The following is a 23,055-nucleotide window of genomic DNA, read 5'->3' as shown; positions in this document are numbered from 1 at the left end:
CCTGGGAAGCCCCGTGGATGTCTTATAGAATGTCCGATACTCTGGGTTTTTTTGTCTGACTGTTTCCTTAGGCCAAATTATGTACTCCTTCTTGGTTCATCTACCTGAGAGCTGCAACAGTCACCTTTGTGCCCAAAACTGAGTACCTCCAGCCTTGTGTGCTCTTCCCAGGTCTGTCCTCCATGTTCAGTCCCCTGCAGCGTATCTCCACCTCTACTTGCACATCTTGCCACTGGGGATGGAAGGGGTAAATGTATTCAACTCCACATCCCCACCCCTGACCCAATGGCTAAGAATTACTGGGCTCTTAAAATGTGTCAGGTACATTTACATGTATTATCTCACTTTATTTCCATAGCAGCTCCCTGGGGAGGGGGGCATATTAATACTAATACGCTGCCCATTTTACAGCTAATGAAACTGAGAGAGGGCTTAAGTGGCTTGTACAAGATGACAGCTGGTAAGTAGTAGTGTCAGCAGTCCAATCTAATCTCTACCTCCAGATGCCGTGTTCCCGGCTGCTGTACTGTTGCCCTTGTTACTCACTCATCCGAGCTGACACCTGTTTGCTTCCTAATTCCAGCTCCAGGTCATACCATCAGTGACATTGACATGTACTGACCACTCACCATGCCAGCTGTGCAAAAATGCTGGACAATAATTGCCTACCGTGCAGTAACCCCATGATATAATCCCATGAGTAATCCTCCACCCACTTTGCAGAGAGACAGGCTCAGAGGAACTAAGTAATGTCGAGGAAGAATGGGGTTTGAGCACCAGTCTTGCTGAATCCCAGGCCCCTGATCTCTTGAGTCTATTTCTAGTGGCTCAGTTGGTAATGAAGAAGACCCAGGTTCGATCCCTGGGTCAGGAAGATCCCCAGGAGAAGGGCATGGGAACCCACTCCAGTATTCTTGCCTGGAGAATTCCATGGACAGAGGAATTCCATGGCACCAGGAATTCCTGGTGGGCTACAGAACGTGGGGTCGCAGAGTCCAATATGACTGAGCGACTGAGACTTTACTTTTACACCTGTCTTCCTTCTGATGCCACCTGCCCAGCTCAGGACCCGGTTATCATTCAGCTGGGATTCACCTTTCCATCCTCGTCTTCTCACACTACCACCTACCTGACTCTCAACTTGGCCAGAGGAATTGTTCTGACACTGATTATATCACATTTCCTGCTCAAGACGAGATCACCCATCCTCTGCAAGCTCTCTTTGTGGCCTGACTGTCAAGTCCCCTCCAGCCCTGTGCCAGTCTTATCTGTCCCCTCCTCCACAAACGCTGTGTGCTTCAGCCAAATTGGACTCCTTGTTCTGATGTGTCCTGGTCTTGGCACCTCTGTGCCTGTTTGCACTTCCACCTCTTAAAAAAAGCCCTTCAATCTGAGTATGAAAAATACCACTTATTTTCTAAGAATAAACTCAAATTCGACTCCCTACATGAAGCTTTCCTGGATTCCTCATCATTCAGAAATGATTCTTCTCTGGACTCTCAGCATTTTGTGTCTCAAAGCCCTTAGGAAGGCCCTCTGGTGTGTACCCTTGGGAGCCGGGCTGGTGTTCATTCCTCCAGCTCCCCCTGTCTTACCTGTGGCAGCTGCTCAATAAATATTTGAGGCGATAAACCCATTCAGTTTTCCCAATATAATTAATCCTTTATCTTTAATTCTGAGTGGAATTCCTAACAGAAAAAAGAAGTAGCCTAAAAGGAAGTAGCAGTAAATTTTTAAAAGCTGTTTAGTCAGTGAACTTGTAATGTGTCAGTTTGGGGCTGTTTGGTTTAAATCTAATCACAAGGTGTATCAATTATCAGGAACACTTTTCTTAAAATTATTTTTTTTTCATTACACAATTGATATAAATGCAATGCCCCAATCTAGGAAGAAAAACTGAAAGAAAAAAATCTCCCAAAGTCCTGTCATCTTAGACTGCTACTAACATTTTATTTTATTCTTCTGTCTCCTGCAGTTTTTGTATTACTCTAAAAATAATGTTATTTCTATTAAGAACTGAAATGTAACTTCTTCATGTGTGTTTATAATTGGGCTGTACAACCTGAATTTGGACTTTTAGGAAAGGAAAAAAAAGTACAAATGTCATTCTTGTTTCAACAATTGTTCAAACCATTAAAATAAGCAAAGAGGGACTTTTAGAATCTTAACCACTCTTTCAAGAAAGGTAGCTAATGGGTGCACCAGTCATCTGTTCAGGGGATGGGGAAAGCAATTAGCCTGACTGATGACTTACTAGTGGTTGTGGGAGTTAAAACACTTTTAACACTTCTGCATTGCTATAGCTTTTTCATATCAAGCATAAATTACTTTTATAATTAAAAATAAAAATTACTTCTTGCAAATGGAAAATCCTTACTATCAGCATTCAGCTTATTTAAGATACACAAGACTTCCCACACAAGAACTGAGATAACCTGCAATTCCAGAAAAGCCTAGAAGGAAATGCAGTCCAACTCAATCATTTGACAGATGAGAAAAATAAGCCTGAGTGGCTCATCCACTTAGTGGCTACCATGGCTCACCTGACTCCATCCTCGTCAGATAGTCTCGCCCTGGCCCTGGCCCTCTCTGGCTCTGAGGGCTTCTGCTGGCTCACCTGGCAAAGCACAAGGGCTACCAGGACCAGCTGCCTGAGCTGGCATCCTGTCAGGTAAGTGCTGGGATCTGAAAGTGCAGAGGTGGTTCCGGGGATAGCCTTGGTCTCTCTGGCCCAGTCTGCTCACACTAGAGTTGTCACTGCTAATGGGTGATGGGGATGTGCCCTTCTTATACTGCAGAACTTCCCTGATTGATACAGTAAGGCTTGCTAATAGCAGCAGACAGCTGCTGCCTTTGAGGGCAAGGCACATGGCAAGGTGGAGGGCTGGAACTGGGATGCAGAATGCCATGAATCCAACTCCTGAACTCCTGCCATGATGTCAAGTGATGGGCCCCTTCTTTTAAGTTGAGATTCGGCAGAGGAGAGGGTGTGGGCAAATCAGAGTAATGACAACCAAGACCGAAAGAGCTAGAGCTCTTTATGCACCTAAGGTGTCACCCTTGAAGGCTGGAGAAGGGAACGGCTTGCTTAGTTTGGGCTGAATTTCTACTTTAGAAAGCTGTCTGTCTTAATGTCTCAGAAAGGATTCATAAAAACTAAGCTTTTGTTTTGCTACCATGGACTTACTGGGGAATTCTGTTTCTAAAAAGGTTTGATCTTCAGTCTGCTCCTTTGTCTGGAAAATGGATGATGTGATCATTAAGGTCCCCTTGGCTCTAATGTACTATGATAACATAAAGTTCAGTGAAACAGCCATCTCTGAGTGAATCGGTGGCTCTGTTTAGATTTTCCTGTTAATTGTAGATTTAGAAGGAAGTGTTTAAAGCCACATATATGTGTTTACTATTAAAAATAACAATGGTGTATCACACTTCTACACAAGTGAGGCACTATGAGATTCACTACCCAGAACTGAAAATGTGTGTAAGCGTGCTCTCCCATTCCCCACTCTCGGTTCTCACAGCACCCTGCAAGCAGGACACGTATAACCATCCGTGTGTTACTCTGAGGCCCCACACTTCAACAAGGTGAAACAGCCTACGAGACCACAGCTCCTAAGCCGCAGACTGGAAGCTGACCTCAATCCATGGGCCCCAGCCAGATGTGGAACCAAACAGCTGACCTCCTTCCGTGACTCTCTTCTGACCCACCTGTTCACCACTGTCTGACCTGTATCGTGGCCTGAGTGTCTGCTGACACTTGGGTCCATGTTGACTATTCCCGCTCTGGTGCTGAGAGGAAGCGAGGCTGGCCATCATGAGTTTTGTATGGCTGATGTAACAGATTCCACAAGCTTGGTAGCTAAAAACACCACAAATGTATTAACTTACAGTTCTGCAGGTCAGAAGTCTTAAAATGCATCTCAAAGTGTTGGCAGGGCTGTGTTCTTTTCTAAAGGCTCCAGAAGAGAATCTCGTTTTTTTGTTTTTTCTTTTTCTGGTTTTTGGAGGCTGCCCACGTTCTGGCTTCTTCAAGGCCAGCAGGAACCAGTCTTTCTCACAACCCATCACTCTGCCTCCCTCATCCACATTTTAAAGGACTGTCTACTGAACTTAAGTTCAGTTGGTCAGCAACCTAATTCTATCTGCAAACGGAGTTCTCCCCTGCCAGGTAATACTGTGGTTCCAGGGGTTAGGATATGGACGCGTGGGGAGGTGGGGAAGTGGCAGGCATTATCTACCTACCGTAGCACATTACACTGTCTGACCTGGGTCTGGATGGAGGTGATGTGAGAAAGGAACATGCCTGAGGAGCCCCTCTTCCTTGGGAATCAGCACTTTACTGGGGATCCTCATCTTTCCCTCTTGTGTCTTCCTCGGTCTCTCTGCCCAGTGCAGAGAGTCCTCATAGGCTTTTCTGAGAAAGATACCTAGAAAGTGGTATGAAGAATGCCTCCGGAGTTTATAAATTTGTACACTGACTAGAAAGGCTGGTGTGTGTATGTGTGTGTGTGTGTGTGTGTGTGTGTGAGAACAGTTGAGTCTTTAGTCAGATGTGAATTAAACTCTTAAGTTAAAAAAGTGCTCAAATGTTATTAGTAAAAATGTTGAAACACAAAAAATTACAAATAAAATCTAAGCTTCCAACTACCTCTATTAGATGTCACCTTGGCAACCACTTCAATCTCTCTGAAATCCAGTTTCCTCAGTAAAATGGGGATAAGACATACCTTACAGAGTTGCTATTATGATTGCTACTTAGGCAAATTATGACGTATTTTAAACTCAGTAACAATGACTTCTTTTTTTCCTTTTTTCTCTTACTTATCTGAAAGACAGCTCAAAACCAATCCGAAGGACTTCAGAAAGAGCAAGTTCCTCCGGGATGACTCCCGAGAGGAGAGGAACATAAGCCACAAGGATCTGCCAAATCATTCTCCCTCACGATGGGACTACTCTTCTATCAAAACATAAATATCACACCTGATTTGCCAAAGAAGCCAATCCAGTCAAACTCAACTCGACTTGTGACTACCAAGTCGTCTGACCAATCTTACAAGTAAATCTATCAAAGCCAATCCATCTATGCACTTCTGCCTTCAAAGTTATCACCTTTGAAGATTATATAGTTATTCCACAAATGCTTCCAAGCTTAAAGCCCTTGAGGAGTTTCTGGTGTGTTCTAAAGTTACCAAATATTCATCTTTCCAGGAAAAGTTGATTTTTGAAAAGAGCTGCCAGTTACTCAGAGCCCAGTCTGATGAATATAACCAGATTAACATTTCTGGTTAATAGGGTGTGATTATAATAAAGCAGCAATAATTCTGTGTGTGTGGTTCATAAATTGGCCTTGAAGGTGTTGTACATTAAGGTTAAGTAAAGGGAGCATAATTGTAGTGGCGATTAAAGCCCGTTTTAGTGGGTTTATGATGTGAATGAATTCAGATAGCACTGGGAGTCATTACATATTTAAACAGTATTAAATGTTTCTCTTTATGAAAATCTTAATTATGACATTCTCTGAAATCTGATTTCATAGTATTAAAATGAAGGCTTTAAGGAAAAGCATTAAATGCTAATGAGAGCTTTATTATTTCAGTATATATTCTCTTGGGCCTTTGGTCAAGGTAAGTAATGATCAGATGAATGAGTTGGCAACCTTCCTGGCCTCTGAAGTCTACTAGTAATTGGAAGCTAAGTAACACACTGTCACATGTTTAAATATATTTAATAATAGTCCACCAACTTTTCCCTGTCTTGCTTTCTGGGCAATGAAACACCATGGCATTCTAACACAGATAAGGAAAGCTGGCTTTCTGTCCGGAGAATTTCTGAAAGTCATCCTGACTCAGCGCACTCAAGACTCTGTTTGCGTCCATCGCATTAGCTTCCCCAAGCTCCTCATCCTCCAGGGACTTTTGATTTAAAGGTTTTCCATCAACTCCAATTTCTAACAACTTGAAAAATGGTTTTTGTTTTGTTTCTTTGGTACTTCAGTGCTCTATTATTCAGACTTAGGACCACAAAACCCAAATGTCTGATGAGGCAGAAGTACTAATATTTTCAAGTAGTCAGAGAAGATTCATAATCAAGTGAGGGGCTTGCAGCCACTAAGGTTCTACTGTTGTCTACATATCCAAAACCCTTAAAAACATGACTGAAATATTCTGAAGGCAGAGTCTGTAAGATCCCCTAAGAATGTCTGATTTAGGGACAAATCTGAAAGTACTGTTTATACCCCAGGTGGTGCGGTGGTAAAGAACCGCCTGTCAATGCAGGAGACACAAGAGAGCGAGTTCCATCCCTGGGTCAGGAAATCCCCTAGAGTAGGAAATGGTTACCCACTCCTATTCTGTCAATGGCATGAGAACTGGACTCACCAGTTTAGTGTCCCATCCTGTTCCCACCTCTGTATCTCTCTCTCATTCTCACACTCACACACTTATAGCTCCTAAGACAAATGCCACTGGTTCTGTCAAACAGTTTGAAAACCAAGTTCAGATCAGTGTTGTTCTAACTGTAGGGCTCACCCCATTAATGGACTATAAAATCAATGCAGTGGTTGGAATCAGTAATTTGGAAAACAAAAAAGAAGTGCATTACATGAACTAATGGCTAAGTGAAAGTGACTCAGCCATGTCCAGCTCTTTGCGACCCCATGGACCATACAGTCCTTGGAATTCTCTAGGCCAGAATACTGGAGTGGGTAGCCTTTCCCTTCTCCAGGGGATTTTCCCAACCCAGGGATCGAACCCAGGTCTCCTGCATTGCAGGCAGATTCTTTAATCAGCTGAGCCACAAGGGAAGCCCAAGAATACTGAAGTGGGTAGCCTATCCCTTCTCCAGCGAATCTTCCCCACCCAGGAATCGAACAGGAGTCTCCTGCATTGCAGGCAGATTCTTTACCAACCGAGCTATCAGGAAAGCCCTAGTACTGGTATCTATAAAACCTGTTATATATGCACATACAGACCCTCACGTACTGAGCTGTGACATAAACTGTATTTCTTAATGCAGATCATGGTCAAAATGGCTTGAAAGCTTTTGCTTTACCTTCTCTTGTAGCCTCGATTTCTTCCATTTCCTCAGTCACATAAACCTCCATTGATACCAAACCACTCGTGGTTCCTCAAACCCAACCGACTCTTCCCCTTCTATGCGTCCATGGTGTATGACGCCAGGCACCTCTTCCGTGTGTGTAAGTGTATGGTGCAAGGCACTAGGAATGAGTTCTGAGGAAAACCAAAATCTTGCTCACATGGACAGACAAATATTATACGAATCACACTAATACTTAGCTGTGAACCCAAGTTAAGTAGTCTAAATGAAACACATCTGGATTTTCAAGAACATGAACCAAAGACAATTAATCTCAGGAGACAAGGGAGCCATCTCTATAGAAGAATCCATTAGCGGAGAGCTAAAGAACATGTCAAAGTTAACTAGGTAAACAGGCAGTTAGCATTCCAGATAGAACAACATATAGGCAACCCTGGGATGAGAGAGGACATGGCATGTTTGAGGAACTGAAAAAAAGCCCAGAGAATGAGCAGGAGGGCAGCCCAAGACAGGACCGGAGAGGCTGACAGTGGCTAGGCCAGCTGGGGACCTAGGGGCTAGGGTTTTGTTTCTGTCCTCAGAGTAATGGAAAGCCATGCAAGGATTTAAGCAAAAGATGATGAATAAAGAGTTGTGAAGACACTATGTTCTGCAGAGTGGAAGACGGACTAGAGGGAAGGAGTGACTGCACGGAGGCAAGTTAGGAAGCTAGTAGAATAATCCGGGTGAATAGTGACAGTGAACTGACTCAATATACTGGAAGTCAAGGGGGAGAGGAAAAAGGGTGTGGTAGTGAAACGGAGATGGACTGCTAGGTCCTGACTTGCATAACTGGGTAGATGATGCTGCTTGCCGAGAGTAAACTGGAAAAGATCAGGTTTGGAGAAGACTCTGGGTTCCGTCTTGAATAAGCTGCTTGGATACGTATCTTGGCTAAGACAACCTGGAAGCCATGGGAGTACAGATGGTAAATGAAATTGGGTGTATGAGCATAAGGAAAACACCTGGGCTTGTGCCCTGAAGGCCTCTCCACTTCCTGGTGTTATATTTCTACTTACTATAATGTCTCTGAGTACGCACAGTTAACAACACAGGTTTTATCTGCTGCTGCTGCTGCTGCTAAGTTGCTTCAGTCGTGTCCGACTCTGTGCAACCCCACAGACGGCAGCCCACCAGGCTCCGCCATCCCTGGGATTCTCTAGGCAAGATCACTGGAATGGGTTGCCATTTCCTTCTCCAATGCATGAAAGTGAAGTCGCTCAGTCGTGTTTGACCCTCAGAGACCCCATGGACTGCAGCCCACCAGGCTCCTCCGTCCATGGGGTTTCCCAGGCAAGAGCACTGGAGTGGGGTGCCATTGCCTTCTCCGGGTTTTATCTGCGTTAAAGTTCAAATATAGAAATAATAAAAACGAAAATCTGCTCACTCTAGGGGTAATTAATAATTTGATATGACCCTTATATACATTTTTAAGTGGGATTATGCTTTACATACTTTTCTAAAATCAGCAATGTAGTAAGAATATTCTTCTCCATCATGATATAGACAGTTCTATCTTACTTGCCTGAATGGCTACAGTATTACATGGTGGGCCTGCATTGCCATTTAACCAACCCCCCAGTCGCCACTGATTGGCAGTTGGGTTACCTCAGTTACTGCCCATTCAGTAGTCACTGACCTTCTGCCTTGCTCACTGAGGCCTGATTTTGTTCCAACAGCAACATGTTCCACCTTATGATGGCTCACAATTGGCTTAAGGCAACAGAGACCATCCTGTTGCCCACCTTTCCAACTTCCCTTGGGGCCATGGGCAGTCATGTTACCAGGTTCTGGCTTATGACCCCAAGGAGAAGTCTGTTATGAGAGTTTCTGAGTAAGCTTTTGCTTTCCTGATAAAGGAGAAACAACAGGAATACTGCTCTTTCCCCTGTTTTGGACTTGAACGTGATGACTGGAGTTTCAAAAGTCATTTTGCAATTACAAGGACATAAGCCAGAACTAAGAATAGTAAAGCAGAAAGACAAAGAGAAAAAGCCTGGGCCCTGATTCACATAGACACACAGGTAAACACTGACTCATTTTAAAGAATGCAAATATATTTCCACTTTAAAGCCTGAAAAAAGTAAAATGAAATGTTTTAAAGATTCATAGCAGAGACATAAGTGATGCCCTAAAAAATAAGAAGCACACTCAGAACACAATGGGGAAGACACTTTCAACAGTCCCTGAGAACCTTCAGGTGCTGGGTCCAGAAACGCCTTTCTGGCTCCCTGCCCAGCCCAGCCCTCTGCCCTGCAACTCAACAGGACGGCCTCTGTACACAATCTCTGACACCTCTTCTTGGTGTAAATTTATGTCTTCTTTTGGCTGCTCTTTGAAAATGTGCCATATTAAGAAATAATCTTTTACATGAAAAGCTAGGAGGTATTTTAACTGGATGAACCATAACTTCGTAAGTTCATAACTAGAATAAATTAAACAGAAGTAAAAACCTTTAAAAACAGAAGAAAAATAAAACCCCTCCCTTTGTGAGAAAAAGTGCTTCTTAGCTATTTAATTTAGAAGACAATTTCTGTTATTTTACTATAATGGTGACGGTATCTTCTGTTCTCAATTTTGCCAACTTCTCATGTTCTGGCAAAATATGTTAGAATTCTCAAAATTCAGCAACTCGCAGCTTCACTTTAAACAAACACTTAAAGGCTATTAAATTACTAAATTTATACTGTGTAAATAAACTATAATTTTAAATATTAGACACAAAACAATTTTATGTATAATTCAAATTGTACATAATCCACATTTATGCTTCTAAACAAACAGAAGCTCACATTTGTACTACTTTCATACTTTACAAAGTGCTTTTATATACATTTTCTCATTTTTTATTCGAAACAAACATGTGAGTTAAATATTATTCCCATTTCACAAGTAGAAATAGAACCAGACATTATTCAGTGCTTTAACCAGTATACAGTGTAGCCCTGAGACTTTAGATCTGCAAAGGGTTTTAATAATGCAAATATCACATATATATCAATTTTTATCACCATTTTCAAGTTTCCATTTTCTTAACAAAGGAAAACAATGAAAAATTTTCTACAATCTAATAATAAAAGTGGGAAATATTATATATACAACTGTATACTAACCCAGTGAGTGAGATCTATCAGAAGCAAGTTTACTCTGAAGGTCCTATATTGTTACCTGTATACAGGGCACCAGTATCAGAACCATGTTTACACGAGTAATTTTTCTACTTTAGAGAAAATAATCCAGGACATTCCTATTGCCTCCAGGTCTTGTGTGTGTGTGTGTATGTGTTAGGGTATGAAAGTGGCCAAGTGTGTGGTATGTGTGTGTGTTAGGGTATGTAAGTGGTCAGGAAGTGGTGTGTCTGTGTTAGGGTATGCAAGTGGCCAGGAAGGTAGGTAGGAGTGTGCATGTGTGTGTGTGTGTGTGTGCGTGTGTGTGTGTGTTAGGGTATGTAAGTGGCCATGTGTGTTTGTGTGTTAGGGTATGTAAGTGGGCAGAAAGGATACGGAAAAATACTTAATCCAAATTCGGAGTTATAGGATCTCTGATTTTCCCACCTGCAGTGACTTGAGAAATTTGGTCATATGTCTCATCTATAGTAATACATTTTCTTTCCACACCCCTCCTTCTTCTTAAGTACTGTCTACCATTAAGATTAGAAATTCCAACAGGTGGCTTTTCTTTCTGAATTATCTTCCCTATTGCATACTTTTTTCCCCCAGAATTTTCCTTTCCTATTTCTGTATCTTGAAGACATTTCATTATAGTAGATGACAGAGCTACAGTTTATATTCACTGTGATAAAAGATCAGTTTCAGCATTCATTTCCCAGCAAAAAGCTGACAGAAAAGTCACCACAAAGGGAAAAAACTGCGTTAACTGGCAGTGCAGTGACACCTGCACTCAGAAAGCTGCACTGCAGCCTCCCTAAATCTGAGCTAATCTTCTCTCATCACTGTGCTGTCAATTTTCAGAGGAAAATTCTGGCTGGTTTCATTACTGTGCTGTCAATTTACAGAGGGAAATTCTGCCTGGTCTTGAGTTCAAAGCAGACCAGAATGTTTAAATTATTGGCTCAATGAATTATTTTTTGATGTTATGTTTTTATTGCATCTGAAGATACTTTCAATAAACATCTGGAGTTTGGAGCCTTGGCTAGGTAAGGAAGCAAGGGGAAGTTGCTCATTTGTGTCCAACTCTTTGCGACCTCATGGACTGTAGCCTATCAGGTTCTTCCATCCATGGGATTTTCCAGGTAAGAGTACTGGAGTGGGATGCCATTTCCTTCTCCAGAGGATCTTCCCGACCCAGGGATCGAACCCAGGTCTCTTGCATTGTAGGCAGACGCTTTACCGTCTGAGCCACCAGGGAAGTCTCTAATCCTTTTGCAGTAGAAATCAAATTTTTCTGGCATGACTCCATTGCCAGCAATGGGATTTATCAAAACTACAAACGCTAGCACATTGAATATTTCAATACTGTACTCAACTGTTCATATTTTAGCTATGAAACAAACCAAATGTAAATGCTTAATATATAATACAAATCCACAGATTCTTCACAGAAGAAAACAATGGAAGACTGATTTTCTACATGTCACCTGCTCATTAGTTCTTCAATAATATGTCTTGAGTTATTTCAAATATAATGTATACACCACTACCTATGTTTTTCAACATTTTCTATCTAGGTCCTAAAGGGTATAAACAAGGATGCATACAGTCAGGTTGTTTTTATAAACTTTTGGTGTTTCTTCTGTTATACATCTTACAATAATGAATATAAGGAGACAAAGACAAATGTACATTTAAGTTAGTGGTTACACGAATTTTGCTTATATGGCTAATTGTTTCTATGGGTCTTGCAAATGACAAAATAAAATAACAAAGTCTGATAAGCCCATCCATGCCCCGTGAACTTTAGTCCACTCACAGCATACCTTGATTCAGTCACTATTTATTAGTTTTGAAAAATGTTTTTTAAAAGCTCTGCAAACCACACTTTATTACAAATTTCTGAATCATGAGGGGGTAAACTGACACAGTTCCCTCATGTCGCTGACTCTTTTTGAGGGGAAATCCCTGCAATTACACAAGAGTTCCCGAGCTCGATAAAAAGGTGACCGTGCCCTACGCCTGGCCTCACTCTACAGCCCCTTTGACCCAAGGCACAGTCCCTGGTGCATCTTTCTGAGATTTAGCTTCCGGGAAATTTTCAGCAAACCTCTCTCGTGCTTTCTCCCAGTTCTTTTTGCTCTTGTTTTGGAGAAGCTGAACATCTTCAATTGAAGATGGCTTGCCTGTCCCCAAGCCTGCATGTGTTCGCCGAAGCTGAAGCTGGATCTGTTACCAAAAGTTGAGAAGAGAACTTACTGCAGCACCTAAACACACTGAGAGCTGCTTTATCCAGTCTGATACTTGTAACCATAATTCTTTGAATTAGAGAAGATTGATGCATAAGAAAAAACTGTCAAATGCATCAAATACATACAGGGATATTACATACATGGTGATACGTGGGACTTACACTCATTTTTCTACACTGTCTTGCTTATCAATAAGAACAGTGGACTCTATAATAAAACAGAGTGGTCCTTAAACAGCAATCACCGTATTTCACTGAGATGCTGCAGAATCAATCTTTCATCTACTCTAACCACAAGTAAAAGCAATAGATGTATGTAAACCTACAGTCTGAGCCTCACCTAAGTAAGTGAAGGATAAGTTAGACCTCTGACTCATGAAGTTTGTTTTCATAAAAGGAGGGGAGGACTTCTCATTATTTTGAGAACCATTAAAAGCCACAGATTACTGAGTGTCTAATGTATGTCAGGCATCAACCTAGGGGCTTTATTTTCAGATATTTCTGAAAAAGTTCTCATTATCCCCATTTTAACAGATGAAAACTGAAGTCCAAATGGGCCCTAAGTCATACAGCAAGTGAGAGAGCCCACACTCTAACCTGACTGCAAAACCCATGTTCTTTCCTCTGTACCGCCAATGAAAGGATTTACATTAAATCTTCCATTATTTTTTTAGGTGCCAAGTCATTATCAAGAATGCTCTCTGGTCGTATTACTACCTTGTAAGGTTTCTGTGAAAGAGAATCTGAACCGCCAATGAACCATGGGACTGCAGAACTGAACCACTGTATTGTTTTCTAGACAGGATTCACTCTATTGCCTGTTACATGCTCTGAATCTTGAACCTAAAACGGATTCTCCAGCTAGTACAGAATCTGACTGTTCGTAAGGTAACACTTGATTGTTCCTGCATGTTAGGACAAGGCACAGTAAACAAAGCCATTGAAAATAAAAGGCACAGAAGAACGTCTGGCTCAGGAAAAAAACACTGATTATTTAAAGGTTTAGGAAGTCTCTAAGAGGCTTCCGAAAAACAAAACAGATCATAAACACAAAAATTTGGTAATTGTGATTGCCGCAAAGGTAGTTACCATGTCTCTTTGCTTGCTACCATACTCCTAGCACTTAGAGCAACGCCTAGCATATAGTAAGTATACAGTAAATATATCTGTTACAAGAGTAACGAATGAAAGAAACCACAAGTCTTACCGGAGTTTTCATGCCTCCACCGTCCTTCCCTAGGCCCTCTCCTTTCTTCCATCCCATCTTCTCCAACATCTTCCGACCTTTATTGCTATCAGTAATTTCACTTTAGAGAAAATTAAGATGATAGTTGATTTTGAGACCATTTAAATCACATTTATAATAAACTAAAGAATTAAAAATAATTGGTACAACTACTTTAGAAAACCACTTGGCTTTCCCTAATAAAGTTGAAGACAGACAAACTCTAATCCTACATATACTAAACAGAAAAGCATGTATACGGTGCACCAAAAAGACATGGACAAGAATTTCTGCAGCCAAATCTAACAACCACCACAAATTAGAAATAATTCAGATGTCCATCGGTGGTAAAGTGGATAAACTGTGTCGTATCTATACAGGAGAATACAGAGCAATGAAAAGAAAATGCACCTCACAAAGTAATGCTGGATGAAAAGAAGACAGACCCAAAATCAATACTACATTACTCCATATACTTAAAATTAAAAATTAAGCAAAATTAATGTGGCACTGCTGCAAGTCAGCAGAAGAGTCACTTCTGGGGAGGAGAGAGGGATGGTGACTCAGAGGGGACACTAGGAGGCCAGGCTTCTGGGGTTACTCAGGGTTTTCTATTTCTTGACCAAGACTGGGTTCTGCAATGTGTTAATCTTACGTCATTGATATTGATACTTAACATTTGTGAATTTAACATCAATTTAAAAAGTTAAAATGAAAGTAAACCTTTCATTAACTAGTTGCATTTTGTTTTTATGATTTTATGGTCTAATATAAGGATATTTTAATTTTATGTTCTATCACAGTGTCTTTTCAGTTCTACAAAATGTTAAATTAGCTCTTCAATAAAAATAGACGAAGCAATGCCAGACCAATGTTATTTCATTATTTATTAACTGTAATGTAATCTTTGTATTGTCCAGCAATTATTTCAAAAATATTAAACCTTGAAAATATTTGTCAAGTTGCTTGGTATATGTAGTCTAAAATATTGTATTTCATAAAATCTGACTCCATAAATTCAAAGATGCACTGTTAGTTTATGTACCATTATGAAAAAATTGCTATTATATGTAACCGTAAAATTCTATCCAAGTAATATATCTTAGAGCCAATAAAATATGATATCAAGTCAAATTTTAATAATTGCTAGTTCTACATGAAAAATTTAAATAACTAAATCTAGAATTTATATTTTGAGAAAAAAATGTAGCTAATATATGCTTAAATGTAGAACTATAATCATATTGTAGGTTTCAAAATTACAGTTTTCATGTTTATCAATGCTACTTAACCAAGAGGAAAGAACTGAATCAAAAATAAGTAAGAAAAATAGTATTTCAGGGTCAAGAACACAAGCAGTTGAGTAAATAACTGTTAAAAGTATCAGTCTATTACCAATTTCTTACTAGCCCAGCCTTCTAAATACAGTATATAAACGTATGGTCACTCAGTTGGGTGGCTAGAATGTGAGTTATGCATATACATGTATGTGTGTGTGTGTGTTTAAGTTTATATGTGATAAATATGTATGTATCCATATTCATGTATACGATCAGTAATTTTCCAGGGAATAGCAGAATACCAATATTAAAGGAAAATGTAAACAGAACTTCCACAGTCCTATAAATCAGATTTGTCCTATGAGTGTGATTATGGTACAAAGACTTTTTCAAGCAACTAAAATTTAATACTTACGAATGAACAGATGCAGGAGCATCATCTCTTTGGAAAGTTCCTTCACTTCCAATCTGCTCCCTACGTTTTCCAGCTCTGTCTTTATATTTTGGATTCTTCAATGTCTTTTCATCTTCGTAGTCTGTGTTCTTTATAAACATGAAATATTCATTGAGGAAAACAAAATTTAAAAAATGTCTGTATATTTGCCTTGCTTAGTGAATATGGTTCAATGCGGTCTCTATTAAATAAGTCATGATATAAATTAAGACATGATACAAATTAAGACAATTATGCTACTAATACTTTTAGTCTATCCCCTTTAAAATGTTTATCATTTCAAGTTGTGCTACAATATAAATTGTACATAGAATATAAACCATATATAAATTATAATATGTAATTATATGAAAATATAGTAAAAAATACAGTATATTTTGAATTAATGATATGTATTCATATTCTCATATGACTACCAGTATGAAAAGAAACATAGAGAACCCCTGGGGTTGGGAAAAAAAATCTATTTCTCCTTTTCTCTAAGGAACTGAGAGTTCCAAAAGATCTAAAAAGTTTTGATACTGTTCCTTAAAAGGGAAAAATGTAGAAAGTCTTTTAAAAAATAGATAAAAAACAAATACTCTTTTACAATGGCAACAATAATAGCTTTTTACTTCAATACAGCTTCACTATATGATTAATCAGTCACTCAACAAAAATTACTGAGTAAAGAATAAGTTAAGCTCTATGTAAGGTGGCAGAATGCAAAGAAATTTATAATTCTCAAGTGCAGACATACAATCTTCAGCATACTGGTTCAACAATAAAAGTATGCCCAAGACAAGCCAGGGGCACAAAAGAGGCAATTCAGCGTGGGGTTTCAAAGAGGAATTCTCTTCCCTTTTTTTACTATTTGCTAACCTTTATATAAAAAGTTGGAGTAGGAAATAGCAACCCCCTCCAGTATTCTTGCCTGGAAAATCCCATGAACAGAGGAGCCTGGTGGGCTACAGTCCATAGGGTCGCAAGAGTCCACAGGGTTGCCAGGAGTTGGACATGACTAAGCACGCACATATAAAAAGTATAAAAAACACTCATCAAAAAACACACTACAGACTGCTAGAGCAATGTAAGGAAAGCAGCACAGAAGTTTTTACTTAATTTTACTTTCAAAACAGAGAAATGAAGAACCACCAATCCTAATGGATATTCGCCCTCAGAAAATGATGCAGAAATTGAGCTAAAATTTTGAGAAAACATTTTATTCTCTCCTTATAGATCTTCTACTTTCCTCCCAAATTAACCTCTTGACATTTTTTTCTATTATGATTTCTCTTTTAGTACAACAGTAACAAAAAAAAATACAATTTTGCAGAAAAATTTTGGCAGCATCTTCTCTGATATCTTCATAAAGTATAAAAAGCACTGGACAAATACACTTAAGACCTACAATTCTGTATCTAGCTCTGTCATTTAGTAGCTGGGTGACCAGATCTGGTTTCTCCAATGTAAACTAGCAATATTAATTCCTTTCTTGCTCTATTATAGAATTAAATGGTAATTTTAACTGCCTTATTGATACGTAATTAACAAACAATAAATTATACATGAAGTGTACAATTAGATACTTTTGAGATTTGTATACACTTATGAACTTAAAACTGGACATGGAACAACAGACTGGTTCCAAATTGGGAAAGGGGTACGTCAAGGCTGTATATTGTCACCCTGCTTATTTAACTTACATGCAGAGTACATCAGGCGAAATGCCAGGCTTGATGAAGCACAAACTGGAATCAAAATTTCTGGGAGAAATATCAGTAACCTCAGATACACAGATGACACCACCCTTATGCCAGAAAGCGAAGAAGAACTAAAGAGCCTTTTGATGAAAGTGAGAGAGTGAAAAAGTTGGCTTAAATCTCAACATTAAGAAAACTTAAGATCATGGCATCTGGTCCCATCACTTTATGGCAAATATATGGGGAAACAATGGAAACATTGACAGGCTTTATTTCTGGGGGTTCCAAAATCATTGCAGATGGTGACTGCAGCCAGGGAATTAGAAGACGTTTGCTCCTTGGAAGAAAATCTATGACCAACCTGGACAGCATATTAAAAAGCAGAGACATTACTTTACCAACGAAGGCCCGTCTAGTCAAAGCTATGGTTTTCCCAGGAGTCACCTATGGATCTGAGAGCTGGACTATAAAGAAAGCTGAACGCCAAAGAATCGATGCTTTTGAACTGTGGTGTTGGAGGAGACTCTTGAGAGTCCCTTGGACTGCAAGGAAATCCAACCAGTCCATCCTAAAGGAAATCAGTCCTAAATATTCATTAGAAGGACTGATGCTGAAGCTGAAACTCCAGTACTTTAGCCACCTGACGTGAAGAACTGCCTCACTGGAAAAGACCCTGATGCTGGGAAAGATTGAGGGCAGGAGAAGGAGGGGGTCAACAGAGGAAGAGATGGTCGGATGGCATCACCGACTCAATGGACATGAGTTTGAGCAAGCTCCTGGAGTTGGTGATAGACAGGGAGGCCTGGCCTGCTGCAGTCCATGAGGTCACACAGAGCTGGACATGACTGAGTGACTGAACTGAACTGATACACTTATGAAACCATCGCAATTAGGATAATAGATATTCATCTCCCACAAAAGTATCCTTGTCCTTTTTTTATAATCCATCCCTCCAGACCCTCTGCCTGTGCATCCTTCCTCTCCTGTATCCAGGCACCTACTGATCTGCCATGATACATTAGTTTGCTTTCCTAGAATTTTATAGAACTGAAGTCCATATACAGTTGATCCTTGAACAACATGAATTTGAACTTTGCAGGTCCACTGATACAGATTTTTTTCCACTGGTAAATATGACAGTACTACCCTATCTGTAATTGGTTGAATCTGCAGATGCAGAACATGAGATACAGACAAACTGTAGTTACGGAGGGCTGAGTACAGACATGAAGATTTTTCAACCAAGGTGAGACCCGGCACAGCTAATCCCTGTGTTGCTCAATAGTCATCTGTACTCTTTCTGCCTGGCTTTCACTCAGCATAATCATTTTGAGATCCATCTACATTGTAATCTGTATTAATAGCCTATGTTTGTTTCTTTTTTTTATTGTTAGGAGTGTTTAACATACACATTTAACATAGTTTATCTATTAATGATGGACATGAGTGTTTTTTTCCAGTTTTTGGCTATTAGGAAAAAAAGCTGTTGTGACCATTTGTTCCCCAGTCTTTGTATGAACATATGCTTTCACTTCTCTTGGGTGAATACTCTGAAGCAGAATGGTGAATCATATAGGTGTACACAGAACTTTTAGACAAAGTGTTAAACTCTTTACCAAAGCCACTGTACCATGTGTAGTCTCATCAGCACTGTATGAAAGATCCAGCTCTTCCACATGCCAGCAACACAATATAGTCTTAAATGGTTTTAATTTGCATTTCCAGAAAACCCCATGGATGGAGGAGCCTGGTGGGCTACAGTCCATGGGGTCGCAAAGAGTTGGACACGACTGAGCGACTTCACTTTCACTTTTCAGTTTCATGCATTGGAGAAGGAAATGGCAACCCACTCCAGTGTTCTTGCCTGGAGAATCCCAGGGACAGGGGAGCCTGGTAGGCTGCCGTCTATGGGGTCGAACAGAGTTGGACACGACTGAAGCAACTTAGCAGCAGCAGCAGCAGCAGCAGCAGTAACTAATGATACTAAACATCTTTTCATAACTGCCATCTGCTTTGGTGAAGTGTCTATTCAAATCATTTGCTCATTTAAAAATTTTTTCCTTTATTGAATTTTGAGAGCTCTTTGTAAACTTCATCGGATACATGATTTACAAATATTTTTGCCAGTCTGTGGCTTATCTTTTCATTCTCTTAACAACATCTTTGGAAGAACAGAAATTTTGGAGGAGTATAATTTGTGCTTTTAAGGATTGTGCTTTTAGTGTTAAATAGCTAAAAATTCTTTGCCTAACTCTTTTTTTAAGGTTTGGTTCTAGAAGTCTTATAGTTTTAAGTTTCAGATGTATATGTATAGTCCATTCTGAGTTCATTTTTGTATGTTATGAGGTGTGGATCAAGGCTGCTGTTACTGCTTTTGTTGTGGTATGTGCTGTGTTGACTTTCCAATTAGCTCAGCACTGTTTGTTGGAAAAAGACTATCGTTTCTCCATGAAACTGTCTTTATACCTTTGCTGAAAATCATATACACACACACACACACATATTTATCTATGCATCTATCTGTCTACATAGGTCTATTTCTGGCCTCATTAGTCTGTCCATCAACGTATTTGTTTCTCTTTTTGCCAATGCTACTGTCTTTATTATAAGTTTATAGTAAGTCTTGAAATCAGGCAGCATTAGCGCTCTGACTATATTTTTCAATGGTATCGTTTTAATGTAAGTTTTTTAAAAATCAGAAATGGCTACTGAAATGCAGAGTACTGTCATCACTTTTCTACTCCAATCTCAATAGTTGTTGAAGTAAACAGTAAACAACTAGCAGGAATTACATGAATCTCAAAATAATTACGAGTAGCTTCTCTCTTTTATACATAAAAATTGACTATGCTTATCTAAGAGCTTCCCTGGTAGCTCAGCTGGTCAAAAATCTGCCTCCAATGCAGGAGCAATGATCAATTCCTGGGTTGGGAAGATCGGCTGGAGAAGGGATAGGCTATCCATTCCAGTATTCTTGGGCTTCCCTGGTGGCTCAGACGGTAAAGAATCCACCTGCAATGCAGGAGACCTGGGTTCGATCCTTGGATTGGGAAGATCCCCTGGAGGAGGGCCTGGAAATCCATTCCAGTGTTCTCGCCTGGAGAATCCTATGGACAGAGAAGCCTGGTGGGCTACAGCCCATGGGGTTGCAAACAGCCCACGGGGTCACAAAGAGTCAGACATGACTGAGCAACTCAGCACAGCATGCTGATCTAAAGGCAGTTTTACACAAAACCAGACACCCAGTTTAGCACATGTAACAGTATTTAATTTCCTTACCTGCAAACCATATTTTACTCGTATTTTCTTTAATTCTTTCCTCCTTTCCAACTCTTTTTCCTCCTTACTTAGTGCTGGACCAACTAAAAGGAAAAATTGAGTTTAAAAAAAAACACTAAGTTTGATATAATACTGTTTATTTAATATGAAAAACTAATAGTACTAGTATTCCATCTCCAGATTAACAAAAAGTTCAAATAAATTAATATAAAAGTATCTTGGGCTGTGATGATGTCCTTTCAGCATTTTGGTAATTAAATCTAATTGGAAAGTAAATCAAACCCCAAAGAGTGTAAGAATGTTACAGTTTAGATACTAAAAGAAATACTGAACATCTTAATTTTTCAATATGGTTATTGTAATAGTATCCCAGTTGTATCCCAGAAATATTGTGAGTTCTCTGAAAGAATATAAGTTTGTGCAAAAGAAAAAACACAGAATTCAAGAGTCACATTATTGTGTAGTGTGCCCTACTCATTTTCATAATGTAGTATATAGGAAAACAAAAAATACATAATGAACATATTTAGTTAGCATTAAGAGGAAAAAATAATGTAAGGAAAATTACAAGTTCAGAGTATCTCTTTCAATTTTTAAAGCCTTAAATAAGAAAGTTTTAACAAGATAGCAAACTTATACAGTACTATTATAGAAAATAATGGTATATACACAGATAATACATCAACAAACTGTAATTAGGAAAGCAGACATATCAACCAATATATCTTAATACCTTAGCCTATTATTTTCTATATTATTATTTTACATCAAAGTTTAACTGTGGATTACTTTTTATAACAGTAAACAGCTGTTAAAGAAAAACCTTGGGCTTTCCAGGTAGCTCAGTGGCAAAGAATCCACCTGCCAACGTAGGAGAGGCGGGTTTGATCCCTGGGTCGGGAAGATCCTTTGGAGAAAGAAATGGCAACCCACTTCAGTATTCTTGCCTGGAGAATCCCATGGCCAGAGGAGCGTGGTGGGCTATAGTCCATGGGGTTGCAAAGAAGCCAGGCACAACTTAGTGACTAACACCACAAACCTTTATTTATCTATGTCACAGTTACCCCTCTGAAGGACGGTTAGCCACCACTGCAGTGCTGCTTCAAAGCCCTACAGACTTGGAACTTCTCTGGTAGTTCAGTGCTGACTCTGTGCTCCCAATACAGGGGGCCTAGGTTCACTCCTGGTCAGGGACCTACATCCTGCATACAGCAAGGAAGGGCCCGCGGGCCACACCTAAGACCTGGCATGGCCACATAATAAATAATTAAAAAGATAAAAAGCCGACAGACTGAATTAGCAACAGAAGAGCTATCAATTATCATTCCTGGTCAGAAGGTAACCTAATGCTGTAACACTACAACTAAACTATTACATAGAAAAATCAACTGCAATCCTAATCTACTACCTAAGTCTCACATTTCAAAACATGTTATTTTTTTAGCCTCATCTGATAGTATTCACTGAAATATAAATGTATCTCAATAGAGTATTATATCAATTAGATATGAAGCTGGTAGCTACTGATACATTTTTTAGAACACTTTGTGAATTAAAAAGTTATCACACACATAAACAGTATGTTTCACATACCAAAAAGTTCATCTTTCTTATCAAGACGAAGGTGAGCTCTAACCTGCCCTGGTTCACAGCCATCACAGGTATCACTGCCAGGGTGAATATGAAATGACAACACAGTCTCTCCGATTTTCACTTCATCCCCATGCTCAAGTACATAAGGGTCACATTTAGTTTTGGGCTAAAGGGGAAAAAAATAACAAAACAGAAATCCAAGAGTTACATATGATTATTTATTTTATGGTTACTGTAAATAATGTCAGATTATAACAAAAAATATTGAGATGGTTCTCAATGAGACAGACAGACATATGCATACATACCCATTTCCAAAGCATGAGGGTGATACGTAATATTCTATTAGTGCAGAAGACAGATGAACTGAGCAACTTCTAATTTTTATATTATCAAAATCCATTATCTCCCCATCTCCATACCCAATGCTATCAAAGAAATATCAACCCAAACTTCAATCTATTACCAAAATGAATAATCATCACAGTCAAAAAGATGATGTATTAAGGAGATAAACTGCATATTTCCCTTTTTCCTTCTTCTCTTCATAATTTTTATTTCAATTTTTATAATTTCAATTGAAATTTTTATAATTTCAATTTTTATAATTTAATAATTTTTATTTCAAATATAAAATATTTTTTTTTATCCCTAACTAATACCTCCCTCCCTCCCCTCCCTCCACATATTATCTTATTAGGTGCTAAGCACTCTGCTACATGTTAGGGATAGAAGAGTTAACTGAACACACATAGCCCCTGCTTTCAAGGAGTTTTCCAATTTAACACTTCTGTTAAAACAGCTTAAAAAAAATAAAAAACATACTAAAAAGAATGACCCCTAAAGTTGCTATAAGAATAACTTCCTTTGCACAGCTTTAAAATGCATTTATCTCTAAAAATAAGGCGTAGATACATAATTAGAAGGCAAAACTTAGCAGTTAAGTATCTACTTAGTGAAGTCGCTCAGTTGTGTCCAACTCTTTGCGACCCCATAGACGGTAGCCTACCGGGACTCCTCCGTCCATGGGATTTTCCAGGCAAGAGTACTGAAGTGGGTTGCCATTTCCTTCTCCAAAGAATC

General features: G+C 39.3%; 1 protein-coding gene across 1 annotated transcript in view; it reads right to left on the bottom strand.

The window, feature by feature from the left end:
• Positions 1-9,621: 9,621 nt before the first annotated feature.
• AGGF1 (angiogenic factor with G patch and FHA domains 1) overlaps positions 9,622-23,055 on the bottom strand; it is a 47,017-nt gene continuing 33,583 nt past the window's right edge. The window contains exons 10-14 of the mRNA XM_010847619.1: positions 21,973-22,138; positions 20,380-20,462; positions 15,380-15,507; positions 13,667-13,766; positions 9,622-12,437 (exon numbers count right to left, since the gene is read on the bottom strand). Coding sequence (XP_010845921.1) covers positions 12,237-12,437; positions 13,667-13,766; positions 15,380-15,507; positions 20,380-20,462; positions 21,973-22,138 — 678 coding nt within the window. The 3' untranslated portion in view covers positions 9,622-12,236. The remainder of the gene's footprint in view (positions 12,438-13,666; positions 13,767-15,379; positions 15,508-20,379; positions 20,463-21,972; positions 22,139-23,055) is intronic.

This window comes from Bison bison, unplaced genomic scaffold (assembly GCF_000754665.1).
Source record: "Bison bison bison isolate TAMUID 2011002044 unplaced genomic scaffold, Bison_UMD1.0 scf7180017864252, whole genome shotgun sequence".
Lineage (NCBI taxonomy): Eukaryota > Metazoa > Chordata > Mammalia > Artiodactyla > Bovidae > Bison > Bison bison.
Note: the sequence above shows the minus strand (reverse complement) of the source record. Positions and strands in the feature narration are given on the sequence as shown.